Source organism: Zonotrichia leucophrys, chromosome 1A (assembly GCF_028769735.1).
Source record: "Zonotrichia leucophrys gambelii isolate GWCS_2022_RI chromosome 1A, RI_Zleu_2.0, whole genome shotgun sequence".
In the NCBI taxonomy this organism is placed as follows: domain Eukaryota; kingdom Metazoa; phylum Chordata; class Aves; order Passeriformes; family Passerellidae; genus Zonotrichia; species Zonotrichia leucophrys.
In genome coordinates this window covers 29767707-29795278 of record NC_088170.1, presented here as the reverse complement: position 1 = coordinate 29795278, position 27572 = coordinate 29767707, and the positions used below count along the sequence as shown (strand labels likewise).

At 34.7% G+C, this 27572-nt stretch overlaps 1 protein-coding gene across 3 annotated transcripts in view; it reads right to left on the bottom strand.

The window, feature by feature from the left end:
* The window catches only part of LRRIQ1 (leucine rich repeats and IQ motif containing 1), a 103129-nt gene that overhangs the window by 42224 nt on the left and 33333 nt on the right, over positions 1–27572 (bottom strand). For 2 of the 3 annotated variants that reach the window (XR_010438659.1, XM_064702023.1), the window contains exons 16-21: positions 27000–27138; positions 24438–24557; positions 9088–9177; positions 8258–8382; positions 7564–7659; positions 7149–7234 (exon numbers count right to left, since the gene is read on the bottom strand). Coding sequence is in view for 2 of the 3 variants with exons in the window: in XM_064702023.1 (XP_064558093.1) it covers positions 7149–7234; positions 7564–7659; positions 8258–8382; positions 9088–9177; positions 24438–24557; positions 27000–27138 (656 nt within the window). In the remaining variant the exon portion in view is untranslated. The remainder of the gene's footprint in view (positions 1–7148; positions 7235–7563; positions 7660–8257; positions 8383–9087; positions 9178–24437; positions 24558–26999; positions 27139–27572) is intronic. The other variant, XM_064702024.1, reaches the window with a different exon arrangement.

Below are 27572 nucleotides of genomic sequence, written 5' to 3'. Positions count from 1 at the left end.
ATTAGAATGATTCTGATAATAGGATAAGTTCATTTACAAACTTTATTGCCAGGTTTGTAGATCCTTTCACTCTGTATAAATGGATAAGTAGCCTTCCAGCTAAAAAAAATTTGTATCAGACTGGTGTTCATCAGGGTAGCAAATTTTTGGGATAGTGAATCACAGTAAGACTTGTGACTAAAATACTTTGAAACTGTATTACACTAAACTTTTCCTTGAAATTTTAGATAATAGAAGTTATAAAAAATATTTTAAGCAAGAATTATTATTGTCTGATGTATTGCTCTAAGATACATGGCCATCCACATCCTGCACACACATAAAAATGTACAAATACAATTTTTCATAATTGTAAGTTTTCCAACATCTAGCCTACAGCGTTGATAAAAAAGATTTTAACTTCTTCCAGCTTTATGCTAGTTACAAAAACCAGTGTCTTTCTTCAGTAAAAGACCAAAGAAAAATTGACAAAATCATCTAAAACTTAAGACAAAATGCAATTGAAAATTTCCAAACTAATTTTGATTAATTTCAAATAATTCCCGAAATATTATATTTTTTCCTATGTGGGTTTATTGACATTGCTCCAAAATGTTTTAAAAATATAATCTTTCCTTACCAACTTCCCACCCAATTCTATGAAAACACTAAGTCCAAAGTTAAACTATAGTAAAGATTTTTGGTGAAGTCACTCAGAGCAATTACTCCCAAGTTCAATTTCTCAAACTTTTATTTGTGCACAAAGATATCAACAACAAAGTCTTCTGTGAACTGGGAAGAAGGGCAAATAATGGAAATTGTTCTTCTAAGAGATTTCCATCAGAAGATTTATCTTTGAATCTTTGCGAAATAACTTAAAGAATCTATATGGATTTAACACAGTGCCAGCTACTTGAGTTTGTACATACCTGGATCACCTCAACCATTGCCTACAGCTCTTCTGTTATTAAAAATGAGTCTTTTTCTTTATCTAGTCCCAAATGTAAGCAATATTACATAGATTACTTCATAATACTAGTGCTTTTCAGTCTCTGAGTGAGCTAGGGAAATGAACTGCATGTATGCTTTGATGATGAGCAATCAAATGCTTTAGATTTCACACAGAGAGCTGTGAAAGAGTCCAATAGTTCAAAATCATAGAAATATCTTCCTGGATTCAGGCATACTCATTTAAATGCGGCTTATCAGATGATGATCTGTGCTCTCAATCTAGAAACCAGGGAGGTAATTTAATGTACATTCCTTGGCTGACTCCAAACAGCAAAGTTAAGCTGGACAAACACAAGATATGTTATGGAGATTATACGGAAGGAGTAGTTACTGCCTGATCTGGCACTACATTCCTAAGCTTCTTGTTAATACATGAAACTGAAAAATTAAAATATTTGCCATTAATTTTTGTTGTGCAATACCTGAAATTAGGAAAACATAATATGACAAATTTAAAGAGATGATAAGACAAAGTTGTACACAGCAACGGATGCTTAACTATACTTTAAATTCATTTTGAAGAAAGACCAGATTTTGTTCCACAATGGCCTGGCAATTAGAACTCAAACTCATCCATGGTTGGAGTTCTCAGAAGATACTTCTATGCAGAACTGACAATCACAACAAAAGTAGCTTTTTTCAGTTACTAAGAAAATGTAGATCAATAGTCTTTCATGTAACGTGTAGTAAGGAACAATAATATGCCACAAATTTCATTCTGACTGTTAAGATGAATTATCTGTTTTGGGGTTGTGTATTTGAGGAAAGTGGGTTGAGTTTTTTACTGGTTTTTATTTCATTTTTAACTAGTATTCAATTGCTGTTTAAAATTCTAAACTCAAATGAAAAATATATGCTGACATCTATGAAATATCTTTATCATTGTGTTCTGGTTCTAGTGATCAAGGTCCACTTCAGTTGCTTTTTACCTTTTAAAAATTTTTTTTCCTACCTATGTGGCAACAAGTATTACCATATAATCCTAGAACCATTAAGGTTGGAAAAGATCTCCAAGATCATAAGTACGTTTGACCAAACATCACCATGTCAAGTAAAGCACAGCACTAAGCACCATATCCAGTCATTTCCTGAACACTTTCAGGGATTGTGACTCTACCATCTCCCTGAGCAGCCTATTCCAATGCTTAACTACACTTTCAGTGAAAAAAATTCTTCCTGATCTCCAACCTGAACCTCCCTCGGCACTGCTTGGGGCTTCTTCCTCCTGTTCTGATGCTGGCTGCCTGGGAGAAGAGTCCAACCCCCACCTGGCCACAGCCTTCTTTCAGGCCTTGTGCAGAGCAATTAAGCCTCCCCTAAGGTCCCTCTCCTCCAGGCTAAACAGCCCCAGCTCCCTCAGCCACTCCTCACAGGACTTGTGCTCCAGACCCTTCCCCAGCCTTGTTGCCCTTCTCTGGGCATTCTCCAGCACCTCAATGTCCTTCTTGCAGTCAAGGGCCCAGAACCAGACACAGGACTCAAGGTGTGGCCTCACCAGTGCCAAGTGCAGGAACACAATCCCTGCCCTGGTCCTGCTGGCCACACCATTGCTGATCCAGGCCAGGATGCCATTGGCCTTCTCGGCCACCTGGGCACAGCTGGCTCATGTTCAGCTGCTGTCAATGAGTATCCCCAGGTCCTTTTCCTTTGGGCTGCTCTCCAGTCACTGTTTCCTAAACCTGCAGCGCTGCCTGGAGTTGTTGTGATCCAAGTGCAGGACCCAGCACTTCAGCACCCTTGTAGAACCTCATCCAACTGGCCTTGGCCCATCAATCCAGCATGTCCAGATCCCTCTGCAGAGCCTTTCTGCCCTCCAGCAGATAAATTTAGTGTCCTCTAAGCAAATTTACTGAGACTATCTTCGATTCTGCACCCCCACCCCCACCCATGATCATCGATTAAGATTGAAGAGGTCCAGCCCCAATACTGAGCCCTGGGGAGCCCCACTAGCGATCAGCTGCCAAGTGGATGGTGCACCATTCGCTACTGCTCTGTGGGCCTGGCTATCCAGACAGTTTTTAACCCAGCAAAGAGTGCACCTGTCCAAGCCAGCTTCTCCAGGAGAATGTTCTGGGAGGAAGTATCAAAGGCTTTACTGAAGTCCAGGTGAAAAACAACCACAACCTTTTCCTCATCAAGCAGGTGAGTCACCTGGTCATAAAATGAGATTAGGCTGGCCAAAGCAGGACCTGCTTTTTCTAAATTCATGCTGTCTGGGCCTGATCCACTGATAAGAGAACTTCTTCTGGAGAGGAAAAGGTTAAGCAAGAAGTAATACACCAGTGTAGGAGAGGCAAGCCTTCAGCCATCTCAGAAGAAAAAGAAGTTAACGGAGAGGCTAATATAAAATCCACAGGATGAGGGAAATTCCAAGTTAAGCAAGAAATGTGGTACTATTGTGCCAAGACATCTTTAGGAAGCTAAGATTGTTATGAGCCACAGCCACTTAAGCACTGTGAGGTGCAATAATATCTGCAGTATTTAGATTTTGAATTAGAATTTCTATACAATATTATGCACCCAGGTTAACAGGAATATTTCTGACATTATTCCAGTTTTACTTGGCTTCAAATTTTCTGGTTTCTTGCCCACACTTTTTGTATTATCTTAATGTATAGTAAAAACAGTTGAAGCAGACACAGCATACACTTCATATCAGTAAATGCAGGCTCTAACTTTCTTCAACAACATAAACTAGCATACATAACATCAGTGGGTTAGGGCATACAGGCCTTAAGGCCATTAGCTGGTGGGACTGGTCAGCTGCAATATAAACCTTGCCTGAATCACTCCCTTTCATAAGGCTATGCTACTTTAAGCTCTCTCTCCCTTGCAATACAATACAAATTTAGTGCATTTGCTAGTATTTGCCATACTTTTTTCTTTACTGAGAAGATATGTGGCTAGACATATGAGGTAAGATACTCCTTGGTTACTTCTACATATCTAGAGTTTAACTTTGTACTTCAGCAATTCAGTCTAGCCTTTGAGCCTAGGCCGTGGAGAACTAGAAGTGCTTTTACAGTGAGACTCAAATAGCCTGTTTTTGAATCATGTTTTAAGAGGACATTTCTTTCCATGAAACAATGCAGATGACTAACTCAGATGTGGACTTCTATAATTATCAAATGGATACCACCACTGTTGGACTAGTAGAAGACAAATGTTTTATAAGGAAAATAAAAAGGAATAAATTTCCATACCTGAATAGATTAAGGATCAAAGATATTCAAGGCTGTCCAGTCCAGGTTCCAACCCAGCAGATGTCATGAAAATATTAAAAAGCAACTGTATAACTCTCAGATAATGCAAGCTGGTTTAACACTTTGCATTTGTGAATCTCAGGTCTAAGACAAAGGACTTTGACAGCATATGGAACCAGACAACACACTCTGACAGCTAGTTTGTTCCAAGAGGATGCATCATTACCTTATCATTACCTGCAAGTAATGAGATCTTTACACTCAATGATCAATAGCACAGAAAAGATGCTTGGGATTATAGTGCAATCTCAACATAAAAGCTACAGGTTTAATGTGAAGAGCTTTTAATTTATTTGTATCTAGAATCTTTAGAGTTGTTGTTGCTTTGCATTTTCTCAAAGCTTGAAGTTTTACTTCTAAGTCAGATGTGTAAGTAGGTATAAAATCAAAAATTGCTTCTTTATACCTTATAATTCCCATTTCTAAGTGGCTGCTGGTTGCCTACTTTCTAGTGGGTATGAATGTTTATCACAAAAAAAATATTTTTTTGAAGTTAGCATACTTCAGCTACTTTAAATTAGAAAGCTAAAAAGGAAACAGTTGTAAGTATAACACTGAAGACCTGGAAATTCAAAAGAAAGAACAGAAATAGTATTGCTAAAACGAAATCCTACAACTCTCCATATGCATATCACTAAGTGCAAGATAAATGAACTTCATTTCAGCAGAGATGAAGGCAATAGGATGGTACCTTCTATGGGAACATTAAAAGACAATGTTGACATCTACTTATTCAGATGAATTTCAATCTGCTTTTGAATATTGGAAGTAGTCAAATATCTTTTGTAATTCCTGCTTCAGTGGGGCTAAACTCAAAGCAATTGCTTCCCAGTGTGAACTGTCTCTCCCCAGTTACACTGAAATTGCTAAAATAACCTAGCATGAGCTGTACCACAGAGAGAACTAGGAAATATACTGGCAGCCTAATGGGTCTGGTTACAGTTTCCTGATCTGGAGCTGGCTAGCCTCAGGATAAGGTGTATTCACTCTAATTTAAGCGTTGAAAAGTCCCTCTCTTCCACCAGACCCTCAAAAAGACCCTGATTTACTCTGACCTCTTTCAGAGAATGTACCGGATGGAAAACATAATTATATATGTAGAGATTCTTCTCACATGGAGAATATTTGATCAGGATAATTTTTTTTTAGTATAAGATCATAGCTTTAAGATTAATTAAAAATGGAAATACTTGTTTTGAATTATAATTTCCATTATCAATTTCCATTAATAATTTCCTTACAGACCAAGGCCAGTCAACTGTCAGTGTGCTGTATGAGAAAGAATGGTCAGCTTGATAACCTTTTTACTGAAATGGGATGGAGTGAAATATTTTCAGCCACATTTGTTGATACTGGAAACTATGCTTTCTGTTCATCTGAAAAAAACACTGTGATTTTAATGACTGACAGAGAAAATCATACAGGCAAATTATATACACAGGTTATTTTTGTGCTTGATGTAATAGCCAGCAAGACAAAAAAATTCTATGTGTCAAGAGGAGAAAATTTGAAACTATAAAAACATTGAGCAAAAGGTTTTTCGATTTTTTTTTAAACTAGTAATGTACTTTGAGAATATTCCAAGCACTACATTAAAAAGCTCAACACCCATACATCATGTTGAATAATCTGAACAAAGTGAACATAAACATACCCATGAAATCCATTAGAACTACAACAAAAATAGGACAGCAAATTTGATATGCTCAATCCAACATCACTGACTGGATTAATTACTAACATAAGACAGACAGAATATGGAGAAAAGAAGATATAACCTAATCAGTTTTACTCATTGAAAAATTATAGAGAGGCCCAAAAATGGAATATATATATATAAAACCTCAGCTGCACACCAAACACTTATTACTTTTTTTTTAATAAGGTAAGATGGTAGGGCACCATGGAAAGCTATGAAGATTTCAAAATATGAACTTCAACTTCTTATCCATATACTCTCATTTCCACAAAGCATGATTTGCAGATTATATGTCTTTTTTCACCTATCCCTTTTCTTATTTTTTAAAATTATAGATAATTTTTATCCTATTTAGTCTTAGTCATAGTTATGATATTTAAAGCAGAAAAAAATTACAGAAAAAATATCGTCTAGATATATCTGTAGGCTGTTTTTTTTTCCCTTCAAAGAGCAAAACATGTTTCAATATTTTCAACACTTAATACAGAAGAGTTTTGCAAAGTTATGCAGAAGAGTGTTGCTTGTGATACAAAAATATAAGTAAATAAGGGTGCATTTTCCAAAGACCATTTAGTGTGCGGTCCTATTGTCACCTAGGGTCTTAAATATTTCATGTACTATCAATATTTGACTAATATGTTTATTAATATATTCCAGCAACATTTCTATTAGCATCTCATAGTAACAACCTCTAAAAAAGGTTCATTGACATTAGAAGTACCTGAGAAGAACCAGAACACAATTGGATGAGAAGCTGAATAAGCTTTATCTCTTTCCACACTAAGTATATAATTTAAAATATTTAATGATGTACTTTCAAATATATCAAACTGTTGTTTCTATAAATAGTTCTTGCATAAGTCAAAATTTTTAACCTAAGATTTTCTGAAGAAGAAAATATACGAAACACAAAACCCAGAAATACAAATTCCACATCTAGAAGACGAGATACATGAACAGGAAGAAACAAAATTTCTGCTTACCATAGCTGTCAAATATTCAACTTCAAAATCCAGTAGAATAGTTTTTCAAATCTAAATATGCTGATTTAAACTGAGTTGTTTTTACCGAATCACACTCCATCTTTATTCAAATTAATGTTTAATGTTGTACAAGCAAAGTTTTTAAAAGAGAAATACTATTTTAAGAATGGAAAAATTACATCAGTATAACCATTATTTTAACTGTTGACTTACCTAAACTTTTATTACTGTATTTTTTAGGTTGCATTTTATGGGCCCTCTTCAGCATTAACTGTGCAGTAGAAATATCCTTAAAACCCCTAAGGGAAGAAAATAGCTTACTAAATATTTCACATGTATTATGTTACACCAGCTGCATATTATTGTATAATACACTTTTCAAAAAGAATACTGCTGTGTAGTGCTGATCCACAGTACTGAGTTACAGAGATACCTGCAATTCCTATCTTAACATTACATTATTGCAACTTATTAAGATAGCTTCCTAGACACAAAAATAATTACAATAATTTTTACTTTGGTAGCAGAGATTCTTCAAAAGTGGAACTTAAAGAAAGTAATCAACAACAGCCAACTATACAATACCTATTCTTGGAAGTCATTGTGTAAATAAAAGAGCTTAACATACCATTCTTCTGATATTTTCTCTTCTTTTTCTGACACAAATAAAAACTCCTTTTTTTCTTTACAGTTAGGAAGCTGTGACACTGTTTCCTTCCCTGCTCTGGAAACAAAGTATGAGAGCTGTACTGAAAGGTAAGTAAATATGAAAGGGTCTGGGATTACAGTATTTTGCAGCCTTTTTTATTCTGCAACTTGTTTGTGCCTTTTAAAGGCACTTTTGAAGCTTGGAAATGATACCAAAAAAATCCTTTTTAATACTCCATGAAGGTTTTATCTTTGAGAGTAATAAAAGTCTGCCATCAATTTGAAATGTTTACATTTCAATTACTTGAAGCATATTTCAGTCCGTTCACAGAATGCAGCTGTTTAAGAAATCCCTTTTAATCTTTATCTAGTCTTAAAGATCTCTATTTCAACATCTATTTCATAACATATAAGAAGAAATAGAAGTTTTATGATTTATAGTCAAACCTAAATAAATAAAACTACACATATATATTCCTACTTATAGTAGTCAATGAAAAATAACAACCGAATTCAATACATTTGGTTTTAGAAAGTAAATACATTTTAACTCCAGTAATATCACATTCACCAAAAGGAGCAAAAGCATCAGAAAATAGCTTCTTATTCTCCTTTTTATTTTTGTCAAATCCAAATGAACTAAATACAGTTTAAAACAATATAATTTAACTTACCTGCTATGAAAATGGTATTTTTCTGCTGAGTATGAATGTGGTCTGTTAGCACACTGCCAAACTTCTTGTGGTGCTAATGGCAAACTATTTGAATGTTCACTGGAATCTGAAGGCCTAGAAAACTTCTAAGAGAAAGAAAAGGAATGCAGCTGATTGTCCCCATAAGTTTGAGTTTAAAATGTGCAGGAAAACCTGCACCAGGGCTTGCAGAGTTTATCACTATAACTAAAAAGATTCTTAATGTTGATATGCCCATTACAGACCTTACTTTCAACTAACTGAATAGGAGAAAAAGGGGACTTTAGTTACATATATCCCCAAATACAATAAATTGTATATTTTTAAGACTCTTTTCTCTTAATTGTAGGAAACAAAACATTAGTAATACTATGCTTGTTATAAGAATACAAAGCTCTACAAAAACAAAAAGCCAAAATTTCAGAGTTTATCTAGCAGACATTACAGTTCAATGACCTTTAGCTGTTCTGAAAACATTCAGCTGTTGTCATATAATGCAGATCTTAGTATTTTTAAAGTAGTTTGTCAACTAGCAATTTTTAATCCATTGCCAAATGTGCAGATGAAGCATATCATCTTTTTTTGTGCTACTGTGAAGTAAAATGTTGAAATAAATCCAAAATAAAGAAAAAAAAAGCAAATGAAAGAAAACCTAAAAGAAAAATTGCATCTGGAGATGAGGAGGAAGTCTGAGACTTCTAAAAGTAATTGTGTTTTTAAGTCACTAAATTGTCATATTAATCACCTCAGAATAGCATATCCTTAAAGAATGAATAAAGACTGAAGACTAAGTTGTTTCTGTGACATGTTACCTTTGGCCAGTGCAGCTGGTCTGAGAGCAGGAGTGTTTTTGAAGGGAAACGGGTGGAATCTAGAGTTAGCCATTCCTTCTCTAATGCAGCCTGCATGAATGAGCAAAGTCAAATAGTGCACTGATAAAATCAGTTTAGTTTTGATAACTCTTGCAAAATCTCTTTTAAATTGTCTTATATACTTTCTACATCTTTTCAAGTTGTACGTCAGAACTGCCACCTGCAGAGCAATCAGACTAAAAGCACCTTTGGAGATGCTGCGCTGTACTGTTTTATTTTAAACAAATCAACAATATTTGTAGATTGTGGAGGTCCTTTTTGAGTTTTGGTTTTGCATAAGATGCAACCCCTCTTTCTCAAATTACTGTAATTTTTTGCCAACTTTGTTAGTAAACCCAAGTTATTATAAAAGACTGCCAAACTTTGAAAAAAATACAGACCTAAGATACTTAAAGGCATAAGGAGTATGAAGAGCTTTTTGTGCTGTTTCTGACTATTTCAAGTCCTGGATGTAGGTGCCTGATTCTGTCAAACTTGTTTTTGTTGAACTGAAGTGGTGAGTAATTTTCATTGAAATTTGGGGTTAAAAAGTAAATGCTATATAATGCTATATGCTTCAATTAAGTAGTTTTATTTCTGATGTAATGGATTAAATGGGAAACTGAAATAATTGCTGGAATAAAGAAGGGTGACAGAATTAGTTGCTAACTGGTGTTCTTCGCACTTTAAGGTAGAATTCCATTTTCTTTCATAAAAATAAACTCTAGACTTTGTTTCAAACCCAACCTGTATATGACTTGGTTTTCCTATAGATCCTTGAGGTTTTTTATGATGTCTTTTCAATATATTCTGATAAGTTAGAGAATCACATCACTCCCACACAGTAAGCAAATATCACTGAAGAATCTGGCTTGACTTACAGGGCTCAGTCATTCAGGTTCTTCTTACTTCAACAGCAAAGAGCCTGGGGCTCATTCTTTTGGAAATATCTACTTATAAAACTGGACTATCTTTCTCCCATTCATAAAATATTTCAGATTTTACTGATTTCTCATCCTGAGAAATGATGCTAAGTTTGGATACCTTACTGTGTAGTTTGTGGAAACAGGACTTTGTACAGCTTTAGATTGGTGAACAAGATCTTCCAAGGCCTTTGAAATTCTGGGAGGCAAAAGAATCATATTCCAGGTATTTTGAAGGGTTAGTTCAGGTACTGGTCAGATGATTTGGTGGCTCTAAGATCACTCTTTCTGCTTCCATTCTGACCAAGATTTGAAAAATAATGTTTGATTTTATTTTCATGTGTTAAAAGGGATGAATTCCTACATCTGATTGATTCCCTGCATCTGGAATTCCCTGTTATTTGATTACAGTGTGTTTTGGGTTTCATTCCTTTATTTAATAAATCTGGAAAAATTCTATGCCCTCACTATTAACAGATAACCACTCTTCCACTCCTTAACATTTCAATTCATGATAAATACATAACATTATCCATTTTAATATACCTCCTCTCTTGGGAAGCTGTGTATCTTAAGAAATCTATACAAATAAACTGCAGAGGCATGCAACAAATAAAATGTATCACATTCTTTAAATTTAACAGTTATCTACAACCCACTAATTTATCTCTCCTCAGTGATGTGATTACTCTTATTCTGATAACCACTGAGTGGTTGATTCACACAACTGTCATTTAAAAAAATAAAAATTCCAGAAAGCAGACTTTAGTAAATGAAATACCAGAGGTGATGAATTAAATATGTGACATTGGTACTATTTGAACATAGAAGACAGACAAGTTCATATCTCAGCAGAGACAAAGCTACAACAATTCCAGCAAAATGGTCAAAAAGAAAAGCTATGAAAAAGGTACAACATCTGATTGAAAACTTCCACTGAAAATAGATATTATTCCTCCTTGTCCTCTTTAAATTTACTTTTCAATTGCACTATGCAAATCACATTTTTAATTCTTCAGATGAGAATTTTTCACTTATTTTTCAAGACTGGGCCTACAATCCACTCAACAGTGCTGGTATATACAGGTATATGAAAATAGAAAACTTTGGAAATTTTTCTTCCTCCTTTATTTGCAAAAGAATCACTACAGGTTGGAGAGAGGTAGATTTCTATTTCTTGCACAATTTAAATGTCCATCAACCTAATCTGTGTGCACAGTGATGTGTCCATTGACCTGAGAACTTAAAGGTCTTCCAGTAGCAGTGAATATTAACCAAACTCTAATATCAAATTTCAGGCCAAGCCTCCATGCTGGCTAGTTGAATTTTTACTTCTCTGATGAAGTATTTTGTAAAAAAACCCCAAAAAAACCCAAAAAACAAAACAAAAAAAAAAAAACCAAAAAACCCTCAAAACCTAACAACCCCCCAAACAAACAAACAACGAAACCAAAACAAAAATCCCAAAGAGAAATAACACTCCAAAGATGTAGCCAATTTTTTTGGAACAAGAATCCCTTAGCAGTACATTGATTGAATCCTTTTGCTTTATAGTTGCACCACAACCCAATTAAACTCTTAGTATTTATATTGAAACTTGTCTCACTAATATTTTCCTAGCCCAGTGTTTGCCATTTATTAATTTAGTACTACTAGTGGTTTTATTTCTTTTGTAGCCTATAAAATGTAATTCAGTGTCCTAAGTGTTGAAAAGAAATATCAGTAAAAAGATAAAAGTATGAATCAAAGGTATAAACATGCACAACAGTAAAAAAACACAGCTTATTTACCATTAAGTACATCTTTTAGTCCTATAAATGTACAGCATATCATAAAAATATACCACACTGAAGTTTGTTTTGTCCACAAAAATAAACACAATGGATTTTCAAACACTCCCACTATGTTTTGCCTGGACATTTTCACAGCACTAAGCTCAAGAATCAGTTGCCCACACCTTCCCTATAGAGTCCTAATGAAAAGTTTATGACAGATTTACCAACACCTAAGGCTTAAAACTAGATCTGTTTGTACAGATATTGTTCACTAAGATTAAAAAACAACAATCTGAGATGAATTAAAAAGCAAATAAAATGTCAGGTTTTGACTGTACGGTCTATACAAACAGCTATAGGTGTGCTATACTTGTATTTATTTGTAAAGCCAAATTAAATAATTTCCTGAATATGCAGTATACAATGTGGCTTTACTCATATGTGCAAATAATACACAGTTTATTTAACACATATTAGTTCACCTGAAGATATCTTTTATGCTTTTGTATCCCCTATACTTTATTTCTAGGATTGTTTCAAAAAGGCCTGTATTAATTACTTTAGGTTTCAAGTTTCATAAACACACAAAACGTACATAGAGCTTTCTATTTTTTTTCTGCACTTTTTTTTTTTTTTTGTTAACCGATTTGAAACAAATTTTAAAACACAATCCAATTGTGCATGATACTGCTCTTCAGGAAGAATGAGGTGTGAATCTATTTGGCATTAGGATTTTCTTTCTGAATTTTAATAATGAAACTTTAATATTATTATCTATTTCCACTTATCCCTCAGGAGCAATAACTTTTTATCCTGATTCAAAATGCATTTTTAATCCTTTGAGACACTACTATTACAGGTTTCCTCCTTTCATTGTGCAGCTCATTACCAAACTCTGGAGGTTTAGGGATATTTTTCATGGCATTTTCTATATAGCCTCTTAATTTTGTTCCTCCTTCATTTTTCCAGTATTTACTCAATTGTTTCCTTTGCAAAATGCAATGACTATTTACATCAAGCATTGAACTTCTGTAGTCTCAGAAACAGAATTCAATCCTACAATGAACAAAGTGAGTGAGAATGGTTCTGCTAACTTTAATTGGGTCTGAGTGAGCTGCCCAAAAGTCAAGTTTTAGTGCAAACGTTATTTACAAAATCTAATCCAAGGCATCTTTTATATACTCTGGATTACATTCTGGAGCTAAGTAATCTTTTATAATATATCATGACTGTACACGTAATTAGGACTGTTCTGAATCATATTCACACCATGAACAAAAACAGTTCTCAGGACATTGTCAAACTTACACTCAGGCTTTGAAGCACTTCCACTAGTAACTGTCCAAACTGTGAATAATGCCATCACACATTGCCTTTCATCTTTCTGAGATCAAGGAGGATCACAAGAGCATAATAGAAACCAAACCAATTCCTGAAACTGCACTATGGTTTGAAGCAGAGGATGCAAAAAGGCATTAACAATACAGGCTGAAAAGAAAGGCCAGCATTTGACATCTAACAACTCTGTTCTAGTCAGAGCAAATATCCAACTTCATTAGTACTCTGCTTCCAGAAGAGTTCAGCAGCAGCTGCTTAAGGAAAGAATGAAAAAAGTTGGATATGATGAGGACAGTCCTTCCTTTAGTACATTCTTTTAGACCTTGAAAACTGGTGGTGTAAGGACTTCCAGCTAAAATCTAGGCAAATATTCCTCACCCTAAACAGTTACCTATTTTCTAATTACAAGCGTAACTATCTGGCCAGCATGTTTGCCATGTCATCTCTATATCAACCTAGAAAGAATGAAAATCATGTATATGACTCATAGGATGCAACTGCTGAAGTGGTGTAGATTAACTTCAAAAGGACATCATGTTGGACACCATGGGAGCTGAAGCTACCCCAGGTTTCCAAGCATGGCAGACCTCAAAATCACCACGTAAGAAAACAGTGAAACTATCTTTGAAAATCAGGGAAAACTAACTCTTTATACCTCTTTCCTTTCATCTTTCATCTCCTTATTGATTCATTCACTGTTTTCAGGACAGTGATGGTTTAGTCAGGAAAAAAAATTGATATTTATGTGGTGTTTTTGATTATATGGTATTTTAAGATAAAAACAAGTAAATTACACAAAAATGTAGACAAGCAGAAGCAAGCTAACATCCAAAACATCCCATGAACTAAGAGTAATGACTGGCTTCTGATCATTATAACCGAACAGGAAGAATGGCAAGGAAAAAAGAAAAAGAATCCTCTACCAGAAACAGTATTTCCACATTAGAATTTCATAGAAATAGGGTGCAGAATCCTCTGCTTTGAGAAAAGATTCACTCTTCTTTCCAGTTCATCTGCCTGGTTTTATCCAATATGTTTTTCTGTACTTCTGCTCCCCTATGCAAGGTAGGCCATTAGCATCATCCTTGGTAGGAATGGCCCTTTTTCAACCAGATATTACAAAGTATCTGCCCTCTTCACATTCAAATTTGTTTTCAATAAGAATACAATGTTATTAGAGAAAACCAATAAATGAATCAGAATTAATATTTCCATTAAGTCTTCTCTATAGAATACAAATTTGAATAAAGTTCATCAGGCTGGTGATGTCCCTAACTTCTGATTTTTAGTGAGTATATTTAAATAGTGCAGTTAAAGTCTGGTTCACTGCAAGACAATAAAAAAGGTAAAAGCAAAGACAAATGAAAGGCAAAACTTTCAACATCCTTCTATGACTCTTTTAAATAAACTTACAAAAATTATTTTGGGGCAATACATTCCACATGAAGAACAACTTTTCCTCTAGGTTAAACATCCTCTAGGTTAAATACTTGCTCAGAGTGGGAGGGGGAGTGGTGAGGCCGAGGGATCTTATGCTGAAGGTTAACCCTCTAGCTGCTCACAGCCAGCCACTGAACTGTCTTTCATCTGGCAGAAAGCTGTAACTTTCTCTCTTGGTTCCTGGCAAACATATTTCACTTTGTAGGATACTTCATTTAAATATCATGCTAGTCCAGGAAAACATATTTCATCTCTTTTTAAACTAAACCTTTTTCTGCCAAGGCCAGAGTATTTGCTGGTAAATTCTTCTCTTAAATCCTAAATAAGTTTTAACAAATTTCTTAAGAAATTATGAATTTTTAGCTCTTATAGCTGAAACAGAAGAACCAGATCACTTTTCTATGCTCTTTTGTATATTGTTGATAGACTGTGATTGAAAACTTCCTTTGAAATTAAAGATCTGAATACATTTGTGTATTTAGCCTTTTCTTTCATCCATTCCTTTGAGGAATCAGATTACTCTATGGACTAGTTTTTCTGTGAAACTCAAGTTCATGTGTAAAGCTTAGCTCAATGTTAGGAAGTTGAACATCAGCTCAGATCAAGACTTTATAAATAACTTCCAAAGCTAAGAAAACGTCAGATACAAACTTTCTCAACTGAATCTTCTATTAGCTGCAATATTATTCTACTTGCAGTACTACAAAAATTCAGTCTGAACTCTACCATTTTAAATCTACATGTAAATGCACTTAACAACATTATAAAAATTATAGAATCTTTTTAATTAGTTAGTTTAGAGGATACACATTTTACAGTAAATATATATCTGAACTTCAAGCAGAAGGAAAAACATTCCTTTTCTCTGAGTTTACCTCCCAGTATTTTTTACATATTTTATGTGCTAAAGATAAATAGGTTAGCACCCTAATAAAGGTTATTTTAACCTTTGGCAATGCTTCTTTTTAACCCTGTTTTTATATTGGACAATATATATACATTAGAAAAGAAATCCGGGTACAGCTGCATTCTTATGACTGCTAAAACCAAACAAAGTTTCAGGCCAAAAAAAGTAGTGAGTATCACATGAATTCCAGAGAAACATTGCAAGGATTAATTGACCTCAAGAGATTTTATAGACTTAAAAAAACTGGTTAATTATTAGAGTACATTCTTGTAGGAAAATGAGGAGTTGTCCATTTCTAAGGATAAATTGATAATTACTGGAAAAATCACATACTGTTAACAAAAACATTAAAGAAAAATTTATTCTAGAATGTCTTACCCAAATGTAATTTTTTAATAAGCTTGGAAAACTAGCTGTTCTCTAAAATTCTAATGCATATATTTATATATAAATATATATATTTACATTTAATACATGTACCAATGTGTTAACACAAATGCAAATAAAATGAGAGGAATTTATTGTGGAAAAGTAAATGAACAATGAAAATTTCAAGGACCATGAAAGTTTTCATTCAAATAAAAGGCTAAATGTCTACATACACAATTAACTCTCCAAAAATAGGAATCTTACTGTATTTCACGCCAGTCATTCACAACCGAGGTGACTTTAAACTTTTCTAAAAACGCATTTTTATCTTATTCCTGACAGCATTCAAAGGAAGATCTGTGTTTTTTCTTTGAATACAGGAATAAAAAATACAGATGGGTAAATGGTAACCTGAACTTCAGAGGTTAGACATGATTCAAGTAAGCATCAGAAATGTATGCTTGAAAAGTCTTTTGAGATATAAACTTCCACCCATTCCAATAAATATCAAGCTCCTGGAACCTTCAATCCACTCCTCAAAATGGGTCTAAGACCCCAGATATTGTTTATCCCATTTAAATGGACTTTTCCTCTCTGACTCTGGCACATTACACAGATTTTTGCTGCTATGTCTCTATAAACCTTTTCTGAAGCTTTCCTACTTCCATGAAAAACAAAGAAACAAAACTTTCAAGGGGCAATGAGCTAAAGACTAAAAAAAAAATACCAGCCAAGGAACCCCTCAACCCTACCCCTTAAATACTGCGCATTCAAAGAATTTTGAAGGAACATGACCCAAAATGTTTTATGCAGCTTAGATAATGAATACTAAAACACAATAGAAATAAAGCTGTGCTTCAGCTTGCAGTTCTGTCTGAAGAACGGAAGTCATGCAGAAGCACAGGGTAATAAAAAATAGACTAATCAAAAGTTTATAGTCATTTAACCTTTATCATGTTTCAAAGTTCAGGTCACATGAAAGATTAGATTCAATTTCAAGACAAGTTTTCCTTTTTGCTCAAAAGTCCCTATTGCAGAAACAAGAACAAAAATAGGTTTTGGAAACTAAAGAGGAAAGAAGGGCTAAGTTATAAACAAATATTTTTTTGCAATTTATGTTAACCAACGTCTAACTACACTACAAAATCCTCACTTCTCAAGAGATACATCTAAACCATCTCTCAGCTTCACTTACATTGTCTTCCTTATATGTCTCTAGCACTGTCTCTTCTATTTGAAATAAATTATCCATAAATGAATCTGCAATTTGAAATTTGTTCATTCATGCCTGTATTCTCAACGCCTTAAATCTTTTGGGGCATGTAATGATACTCTTTGGAAAGAAGCTGATTCTTTGGGATGTTTTCCTGGTTCATTAAATGATCAAAGCTACTCCTATTTCTATATAAAAAAAAGTTTTTAAGTATTTTTCAAAATATACTATAAATACTACAGTGAGTAGTATGACAGTATTTAGCATTTAGAATTCCTTAGCTCACTATTCCAGGACAAACTAGACATAAAATTAAATCGTTTTTAGTTAAATTAAGACTGTATTATAGCATATGAGGTGTTTGGGGTTTTTCACCATTCTTGGTATACACTGTTAGAAACTAAAGCATTACATGGAAATTCCATTATGACTACACATCCTTTTCTGTGGGACTGCTTCCTAGGAAATTAGACCCTAGCCAGCAGTATTGCCCATATATTGCACTTTGCACTTGTTCTTGTTGAACATTATGAGGCTCTGCTCAGCCTGTCTATCTAGCCTGGGCAGGCTGCTCTTAAGAACACCCTGATCCTCCACCATGCCAACCACAGCCCTCAATGCAGCATCATCTGCACTCCTGAGATTGCATTCTGTTCCATCAAACAGGTAGCTGTTTCAATTTTTTACTGTTTTGGTCCCCCTACCATCCATGATGGGCTCCATTAATTACTGTCCACCAGTAATTACGACTGTGTAATTTTGCACCACAAAATGCAACTATTTGTGCCTGGTAGTCCGGTCAATTTGCCAATGACCTTACTGTCCACTTTTCCAGCCTACATCTCAATAAATTTAGGGAATAACACTCTGGGAGATAGTTAACAGCCTTGCTCAAATAAAGGCGTGCAATATGCACTGCACACTTCTTATTCATAATACTTCATAACACCCATTCACCTTGTGCCAGAAAACAATGAAGATGACGAGTCCTTGGTAAACCCATGCTAGATTCTCACAATCACCTTCTTTCATGGCTTTAGAAATGGCTTCTGAATCTCTTTACTCCAAGCATTCTCAGAAAGTGAGATAATGTTGGTGGCTTCTAGTTCCCTGGATCTTCCTTTTCAATTTTTTGAAGATGGGTGCAACGTCTGCCCTTTTCCAGTCACCAGTAACCTCCCCAGTTGCTGTGATCTTTCAAAGATGATAGAGAGTAACCTCCAAATGATACCAGGCAGTTTGTTCAACCCCCTTGGATGCATCCTATCTGTTCCCTTGGACCTGCATATGTTCAGGGGAGTTAAGCTGTGCTGCAATTGGATAACAGATGCTTTCTTCTAAACCCAAAGGATTTCAAGCTCCAGGCAATGAGACATGCAGAGATTCAAGTGCAGAGGATCACAGAGGCTGACACCTCACGTTCCTCTTTGGTCCCCCATATAAGAGCTGCAATTTTACTCAAGAACAATATTCACGGAATCAATACCTTCTTCTCACAGAACACAGACAGATCAAATAGGTTAGCTCTTGAAATTTGTATATAGGGACTACTAAAAAATCTTTTTCAATGGAAATCAATGTATGTGGACATACTAAATATTAGACATTTAACTAGATATTTTAAACACAACCTATAGCTACCAAAATGTCAGTTTCAATACTACACAAAAATTAAAGAATTTAGGGAAGACGTATTCAATGATTAGAGATCCTTAGCTCAGCTTTCAAGAGACTCCAGATGGAGATGTACTCATTGAGAAAAACTTATGACTGTGTTATTGATTCCACTTATAATGATGCTTTTGGCTTAGAACAAATTTCCTTTGAGACTACAGTAGTGAATAGAAATTTCAAAGAACTAAAGCTTTTTTTTTTCCACTTACATTTTTCCATTGCTTGCGTAGCTTATTCAATTTTGATACTGACTTTGCTTTTAGAGATATAAGATTAGGAATTAATGATATTGCTATCCTTTGGTATGTCAGAGAAGCTAAATGTAATTTAGAAAAATACTATACACCATTTGCTACCTGTAGGTTCCAAATTATATATCTGTAGTGCCATGCATCACTAGTAGGCTATCTTTTGGGAAGTATTTGTTTGAATCTGGCTATTTAACCAAGAACTGAATAGAGACAAGCGATGAAGATAGATTTAAAACTTAACAGCATTTCAGGTGGTAGGAAGAACTGAGATCTCATGGTGGAAGGTGAGAAAGCAACCAGCACACATCCTGCATGAGCTGTGAAGCTGGGAGTGTTAGCAACAGCCTTTAGTAGCTGGGGTTGTGTTTATTTTTTCAGGTACTGACTGCAACAACCTACTCCTAAGCCCAGACTATCTGAGACAATTAGAAAATGAGATAAGCAGCACTGCTGAAAAAGGTGGAAGTTGTATGCATCTGCAGATGCCAGAGTATGAATGGCATGCAACCCACTAACACAGCCGCCGAAGCAAGAGGGACATAGCAAGGGATTATTGATAAACACTCATGGAAAAAGGGTTGATCCTCCAATATATTGCTTAGGAGAGAGTTTTTTCCCCCCTTTTTAAAAGAAGGGTATGGATCTAATGAAGTTTTCAATAGACACTTTTCTGCTTTTCTGTAACACTGTAACTTCAGGTGAAATTTGATGAAAAAAGATCATATTCTTTGCAGCATGCAATAGAGAAAAGCTGGATGCTGATCTGACATTCATAAGCAATTACAGGAGCTAGACATACATAAGAGTGTCAAGATACAAGAAGTGTTATGGGGACCTTCTAATCCATGGGCTACACTTATTTCCTGGCACTAGCCAGAAAACAGCTATCACTGTCACAAGCTCACAATCGTAAGCTCCCAGGCTGAGACAAACCACATTATGAAGGATTATCAGAAAAGCAAACAAAACACATCATATGGGTCTAGTTTGGACATATGATAAGAAAATTAAAGATGGGAGACATGAGGAAACTTTTTTTCTAATTACTGTTTACTTATTAAGAGTTAGCACATATGAGCTAGTTCTTATTCTTCTCACCTCTCAGAAAAGAAAAATTGAGAAGAAAGAAAAATAAAATAGCTACCTACCTGCTGTGGAAGGTAAGCAAAAAATTAAGAATGGCTATGCGCCTGAGCATGGATATGCAAAAAAAAAAAAAAAAAGAAGGAAACTCCTGAATAATAATTTCAAAAGCTGTCAAAAAGGCTGGGATTTTAAAAAAATCTACATAATCGACCTCAGAAAAAGAATAACACTGTCTCAGGGCAGGAGTGTTATCTCCTTTGATAAACAGAGCAGTAATGGATTTCTTTTAAACTTGGTTGCAACTTATAAAGTGACTTTCTTTTTGACAAAATATGACTAAAATGATTTAAATTAAATTAAAAATGAAGATTTTAAAAGAGAGTACTTACTTGGTGTGCCATGTAATCATCAATATTGATATTTCTCTTGATGAGAATAAGATACGTCCATACATTTATTCAGTGTAGAAAACGGTAATTTATTCAGTGGTCACTGCTCAGGGTAAAGAATTGTCCAAAAACTCATCATATTTAATTTATTCAGCTTTATGACACCTTGGCAAGTTTAGACATTTTGCATTTGGCTCATATCATATTTACATCAAGAAAACAACCATATTTAGATGGTACAGAAGTAAGAGCTGTGTCAAGCAAATGTGCTGTCAGATTTCATCCACCAGAGCTAAAGTGAGCTCTGCCTTGTAGATCGTTTGCTACAAGGATGGACGGCTGATGAAAGGTTGCCTTAAGATCAGCCTTCTGGAGCATGTAGGCAGGAATTCTCCAAAGTCCACATGAAAGACATGAAGATATCACTAAATACCAGGCTCATACTTTGTAAAACATCTGCTGGCCAGATCATTCATGTCATCTGGGACAGCCTGTTTGACATTGCACACTCAAACCGACACAAAACACTACTGCCATCAATTGCCTCTGAATGGCTTTGGCAATGGCTGGGGGCTGATATGAATACAAGAAGGTATCAGCACTGGTTCAGGTGAAATTACTAGTATTTATTGTACTGTTAGAAAGATAAAGCCCATTCCTCTAGCCCAATCACATGCAATGCATTTTTCATTTGATGTGGTGTTTAACTTGTAGTAAAAATCTACTATTATTCAATGGGCATAAATGAAGTGAAGATCTTTGTCAAAGGCTAGGGTTTCCCCCATGCTGTTTCACAATCTCACCTTCCATGGAACACTGGGTACACTGAGCTTATAATGAAGATATTACACAATTTTTTGTGAAGACTGATGCCTAATGACCTATTACAATGTGATATTTACAAATGGTTTAGAAAGGTGCTTGCACAGTAGTGATTTTGTAGAATGTTAAATAACACTGAATAAAATCATAATGACTGAAACCTACATAACAGTATAAGAAAAAGCAAAACCACCACAACACAAAACAGTGAACTATTCAAAAAGCTTTTAGACAAGACATTTGTATCAGTTTCCAATAAGGAAAGGTTTTTCTGCTCTTCTCTCTCATTTCACTCACCCTATACAACACTGAAATCTGCAGTACAAAATGGTATCCAAATATTTTTCTCTTCCTTCAAACCCCAGCATATGGGATCTCTTAGCCCAGCATTCTGTACTCCTCCCCACACACTTGTTTGAGACACAACAGATAGCCACTGATACCATGTGTCATTACTTGGCTCTGTTTCAGCACTTTGCTACAAAACATTGAGACCAGAAAGGAAGGAATAGGAAGTATAGACTGTTCCAAGTTTCTGCTGCTTGTTTCTCCAGAAGTAGGAAGTCCACATGATTTGGTATTACCCAACTGCAGACAATGAAACAGCTACAGACACATGGAAACAGACAACCTAGTACTGAGTAACTAGTCTGGGCTAGACAGAGCAGATGCCTATACTATATGCCTAGTATAGTTATGCCACACATTTCTCAAAATCAACTTTCCAGCACAGACAATATATACATTTGGGGAAAAAAAATAAAAAAAAGAAAGAAAACATAGGATAAATATTACAGGGTGTAATTCCAGTTACAGTCATCAATGTTGAACATTGAAATATTCATTCACTGAGAAAAAATATACTTCACATACACATACACTGTAAATTTATCACATACACTGCTCTGTAGAAAACAGATGTCATAATTTTCATCACAAGAAGCTAAGGGCTTGAGTAACTTATTTGACATCAGTCCACAGTTCAGCCTTTGAGCCTGCTGTGCAAATTCAAATGTCAGCTCATGGTTCACCTGTCATCATCTCAATGTAAACATTTCCTGAGAATTTTTCCCTAAATCCATGTTTTATTTAATTACTGATAAACTCAATAATCTGCAACAGCAGAGGGTGATACAGTACAAATCTCTCTGAAATCAGCTGGGCTTCTTTCTCCTGCCTTCTCCATCCCCTCCTTTTCTCCCTGGCCTCAGGAACACCTGTCCAAATGCAATTGTCTTGTTGACAGAACGATGGAATTGTCAGTGTAGTTTTCAGTTAAGCAATTAAAAAACCCCAAAACCAAGCATGACAGACAGAGAGAAACAGGAATGGCTCAACTGAATTACTGCGTGTAAAACTCTGGCCTACTGGCTGAGTAATTCAAACCAGGATATTTTCCTTCCATAACATACGAACAGATACTTCCTTCCTGTGTGAAGAAATAAAACCTTCAACGTTCTGCTTTTTATTATTTTAGAAAGAAGCCAGGGATCAGAGAACATCAACTAATGAAACTGTTTTGTATATGTATTTCAAATTAAAATAAAAAAAATCCTAAAATTTAAGCCAGATCTCTATGTTTACACACGCACGTTTCCCGTCTACCAAATGATTCTTGGAACTTCTGCCTCAAACTTTCTGCATGCTCTTAAATAAAGCAGTAATTCTGAAAACATACGTTAAAATAGTTGCTAAAAAGGAGAAGAAAAAAATAAAATTACCCTAAGTCATGAACTCATTGGCAATGATTTCATACAAAGCCCAGCTATTTTCTATGGGGAGGAGTTGGTAAAAGAAGCCTCCTGGTATCAGATGACCAAAGATTGATCAACTGTAAACTGCACTGCACCAACCAACAGCATACTTGATTTCATGACCCCATGATCCATACAAACATATAATTATAAATGGGACTTAGTCCTGCCAGTAGCAGGGCTATTGCATCAATCTCCTCTGCAACATTACAGTGGAATATTGATAAATGGCTCTGGCAAAGACACACCACCTGAATAAGCACATTCAGAGACAAGGGTTCATGAAAAAAATCTTAGTTATATCCTCTTAGGTCTCAAAAGGCCACATTGCTGTTAGCTTTCTTTGCTTTACCTGAAACCAGTAAAAAAAAAAAGGTAGCCAATGAATGTGAGCAATTAGAGAAAGCAGTTCTCCAGACAAGTACACAGTTGACTCATCAACAGCTGCCTTACTAAATAATATGCATACTCTGTCTCTAGAACTTCCCATATAGATTGTCTTTTGAGGCTATAAAGAAAATATTTCTTTAAAGATTCTTTTTCTTGTTTATTGAACAGCAATATTGATCCCATAGATATTTTTTACTTTTTACCTAAGTATAGCTAAATTCAGTTTTGAATGTTATGTTATTCCTCAAATTCCTCTGGAGCCCACTTTTATTTCTTAGAATGGAAGCTTCTCATCCAATTTCAATCCTTCTGAAACTCAAAGTGCATCTCTAGCTCTACATAACTTGTAAAAATAACTAGTAATAATTTCTGGTTATCTGGCATTACAGAGCTGCTAATGTGTGGTTTGGTTTTTTGGTTTTTTTTTCTGACTTAACCATACATTCATTTATTACTGTATTTAAACCTCTGATCTTTTTAGCACGCTACACCCAAGATAATAAGCCCGCTTCACCTTTTGCTTTGGGGTTTTCTTCTTTTTACTGGATTATAGCTGACATTCAGTGTTGCAGTTATATTCTAAATTGATCTCATTCTATCATGAAAATGAACAAAATATACATTAAAATATTACTTAAATTATAATTTGTTATGAAGTACTAAAAAGATAAACATTTTAGAACAAAAGGAACTGTTTCCTATTCTCATTTGATTGACCTTCAGCTGTAAAAATATAAGGCATTTTACAGTGGGTGTGACATTAATAGCAGAGTAAGTACCAGAGCATCTCAAAGAGCCGGAAGCAGTTAATCCAAGACAAATAAATTTATATCAGCTATAAATAAGAAATGCTTCTTTATTTCTGGACACGCAATGTGTTAATTCTAGCCTTGGTAGTGCTTTCCATATTTTTTATTTCCAACACCTACATGATTACTTAAGAAGAATAGTGAAGGCTTTATGCTAACTACTGTGCTTACTTCAGAAAACGTGAAAGCATCCACATTAATTTCTTCATATTCATCTTCCAGTTCATCACTTTTAACATCTGCAAGAGCACTGGCCAGTTTCTTTCGCAAAAGACATCCCTTCCAAAATGCCTAAACAAAAAATTTAGAGCATGTTATACACAGCCATAGATCAAACCCAAATCCAGATTCTCTATGTTATCCCATTAGGAAGATAAAACATCTTGGGCCTTTGTTTAATAGCTCAATGATCTGTTTTTTGAACTTTATGTGACATTTAAAACTACAAGACAAATTAAATGCCAGCATATGTCTAAAGCTTAGAGTACTCAAGAGGCTCTCCACAAGTAAGCAGAAAGGAATCCTGCAACTCCCTTAACTACAAACCTGGGTCAACTAATTAATTATATGACAATTCCTTCAGGGACTATTAAAAACTGAAAGGAAAGCCTACACAAGAAAAACCTGAGTGCCAACAATCAAATTACTGAGAATAAAAATACAGATGTACTAAATGTCCTATGGTTTACAAGTAGCAATTCTTGGAGACATCTCAAATAATTGACCTAGGTCACTTACTCTCTCTTAACTGTCTAAGATCTTTACTTAAAAAAAATATTACCACTAAGCATAATCATCTCTAAGAAAAAGGAGCACATTAGGAAATAAAGTGCTAGAAAACTTGGAAGGGTATTAGGAACACATGACAAGCATAGCATCATGTCCAGCAAAAACACTTCAGAAATCAGATCAGTGAGATATATGGAATTAGGAAAGCTGCATACAAGATGGCCACTTCCCCCGAAATCAGTATTTGACATCATTAGAATTCAAGATGCCCCAAGTGTTTAAAACACCATGCAAAATATTCTCACTGTCATAAAAGAAGTGGTGTTGTACACTTTTAATGGCTCTGCAATGAAGGCACTAAAATAGGAAGGGTAAATATCATAATCTGGTTTAAAATTTAGATTATTAATTTTTAGAAAAAGTCTGTCTAACCCCATAAATTATTGAAAATTTTACTATTTTACACACATATTTCTGGATAATTATAAAATTATTAAAAGTTTTAGAACTGCTGTCTTATCATTTCTTTGTTGTTACTTTTCTACAGACCTTTATAAGCATCTAGATAAAATTTCCTGATATTACTGAGTGATCAAATGACAAATATATTTAATTCAACAAAGGCAATTATCCTTTACAGATTCAAAGGAAAAAAGCAATCCTAATGATGTATGCAGAAAGCTAAATTGTGAGGTAGATGCTAACAGAGATCTATGAAAGCACCAAGTCAGTGTTCAGTTATGATCAAAGAAAAATTACATGTAGTAGTTTTTAAGAAACAAAATAAAAAATTTCTTACTGTACAAATTCATTCTATATCTGCCTATGGAATTCAGTTCTTGTTGCTTCTTTAAAAAAGATTGTAACATATCGTGGCAAAGGTTCAGAGAGGAACAAAAAGGATAAAGAGAACTACAGAGAAATGTGAAAAGAGACTAAACAGATGAAAATTTTATTTACAAAAGGTGGATGTAAGGATGTATGTATGAGAGATCTAAGAATCTGTAATATGCACAGAAGATAAATAATAGATCACTTTTATTTTTATACTCTCTTTGGGAATTACCATGTTTGAAACAAATGAAAGGAAGCACATACTAATCACTATACAGATTTGTTAAATGCACCACTTTAAATATAGTAGAAGTCAAATACATAAGTAAGTTCAAAAATGGATTAAATAAGTTTAGGGAATCAATTGTTAATATGCTGGCTACACATTATACTCCAATAACAAATTTTTGCTTCTAAATCCCTTTGTCACTTTTGAAATTTGTATATAAGACCTACTCTATGGAATGTTTCCAAGTTAACTTGAAATATGAAATTGACTGAGTTGACTTGTTTCAAAATGTAGGAAATAACCCCATGAACTTTGTCAACTTGGCAAGCAAATTCTGGTTACCAAACTAAACAGAGTCAAGTTGTGGACTTCAACCCTTGCCCATAGTTACCCACTTTGTTTAACTGTTATTAGCTCAGTATCTACCACAGAACAGCCTAGGCCATGGTCTGTTCCCAAGGACAATATGGATAAAGCAATCCTGGGTTTTGGAGTTGGGAAGAGAAGGAAAGAAATGGATAGGTAGGATAGAAGAGACAGGAAGATTATTTAGTCACATAGATAACAAACACAACACTGGTTACACCGCATCCATCAGTTTCATAGCATACACAGGCCCCAGTAAGAACATGGGCACAGTATCTCTTAAACATAATATTAAGAATTATATAAAGTAAAAATAATTCAGGGAAATAGTTGGTGAAAAAAGGGAAAATATTTTTCTATAAGGGAAAATATGTTTCTATGAAGCTTTTTGTAAAGAAGTATCTGTTTTAGAAACACCAAGGTTATGCTGCTTAAATAAAGCAAAAATATTTAATTATGAAACTTAATAGGATAATAAGCAAGAACAGATAGAAGCTGAAAATTATGCAAAACCAGAAAGATTTTTTTTTTTGTTATTATTAAACTTAAAAAATAAGAAAATACCATAAACCAACCTGGATTACTGTGGCAGCTTCATGTTTCTGTCTCAAAGCTTCTACAAACTGATGATTCTCTGTTTTATTGCAGTCATTTTTCCTCTGAGCATGGTATTGCTGCCAAAAGGACTGGATCGAGGATGCTTCCATACGTAGACTCATGGAGAAATAAATACATTTATGACTCACATAGCCTCACCAATACAACTGGATTATCATATCTGCCAAACTTCAACCATAAAACATAGCACTGTGCTTTGAGACAAATGAAAAGTTGTGCTACTAAACAAGAAATTACAATCAAGATGTGATATATATGCTCACTGGAGGATATTCACATCACATAACTTCTGAATCCAATTATCTAAGGACTAATCTCCACTGGGCTCTATTCCATGAATAATCAGAGTCCTCAAAGGAAGAATTAGGAGCAAAAGTGGTGTGACAATGACTGAATAAAATATTGGAGGGGTCTCCTTATTTCCACTGAACATACCAAAAAAAGAAACCTCCCCCCCCCAAAAAAAAACAAACCCAATCCAACCAAGCAAAAAAACCCAAAAAACAAACACCAAGAATGAAAGAGGAATA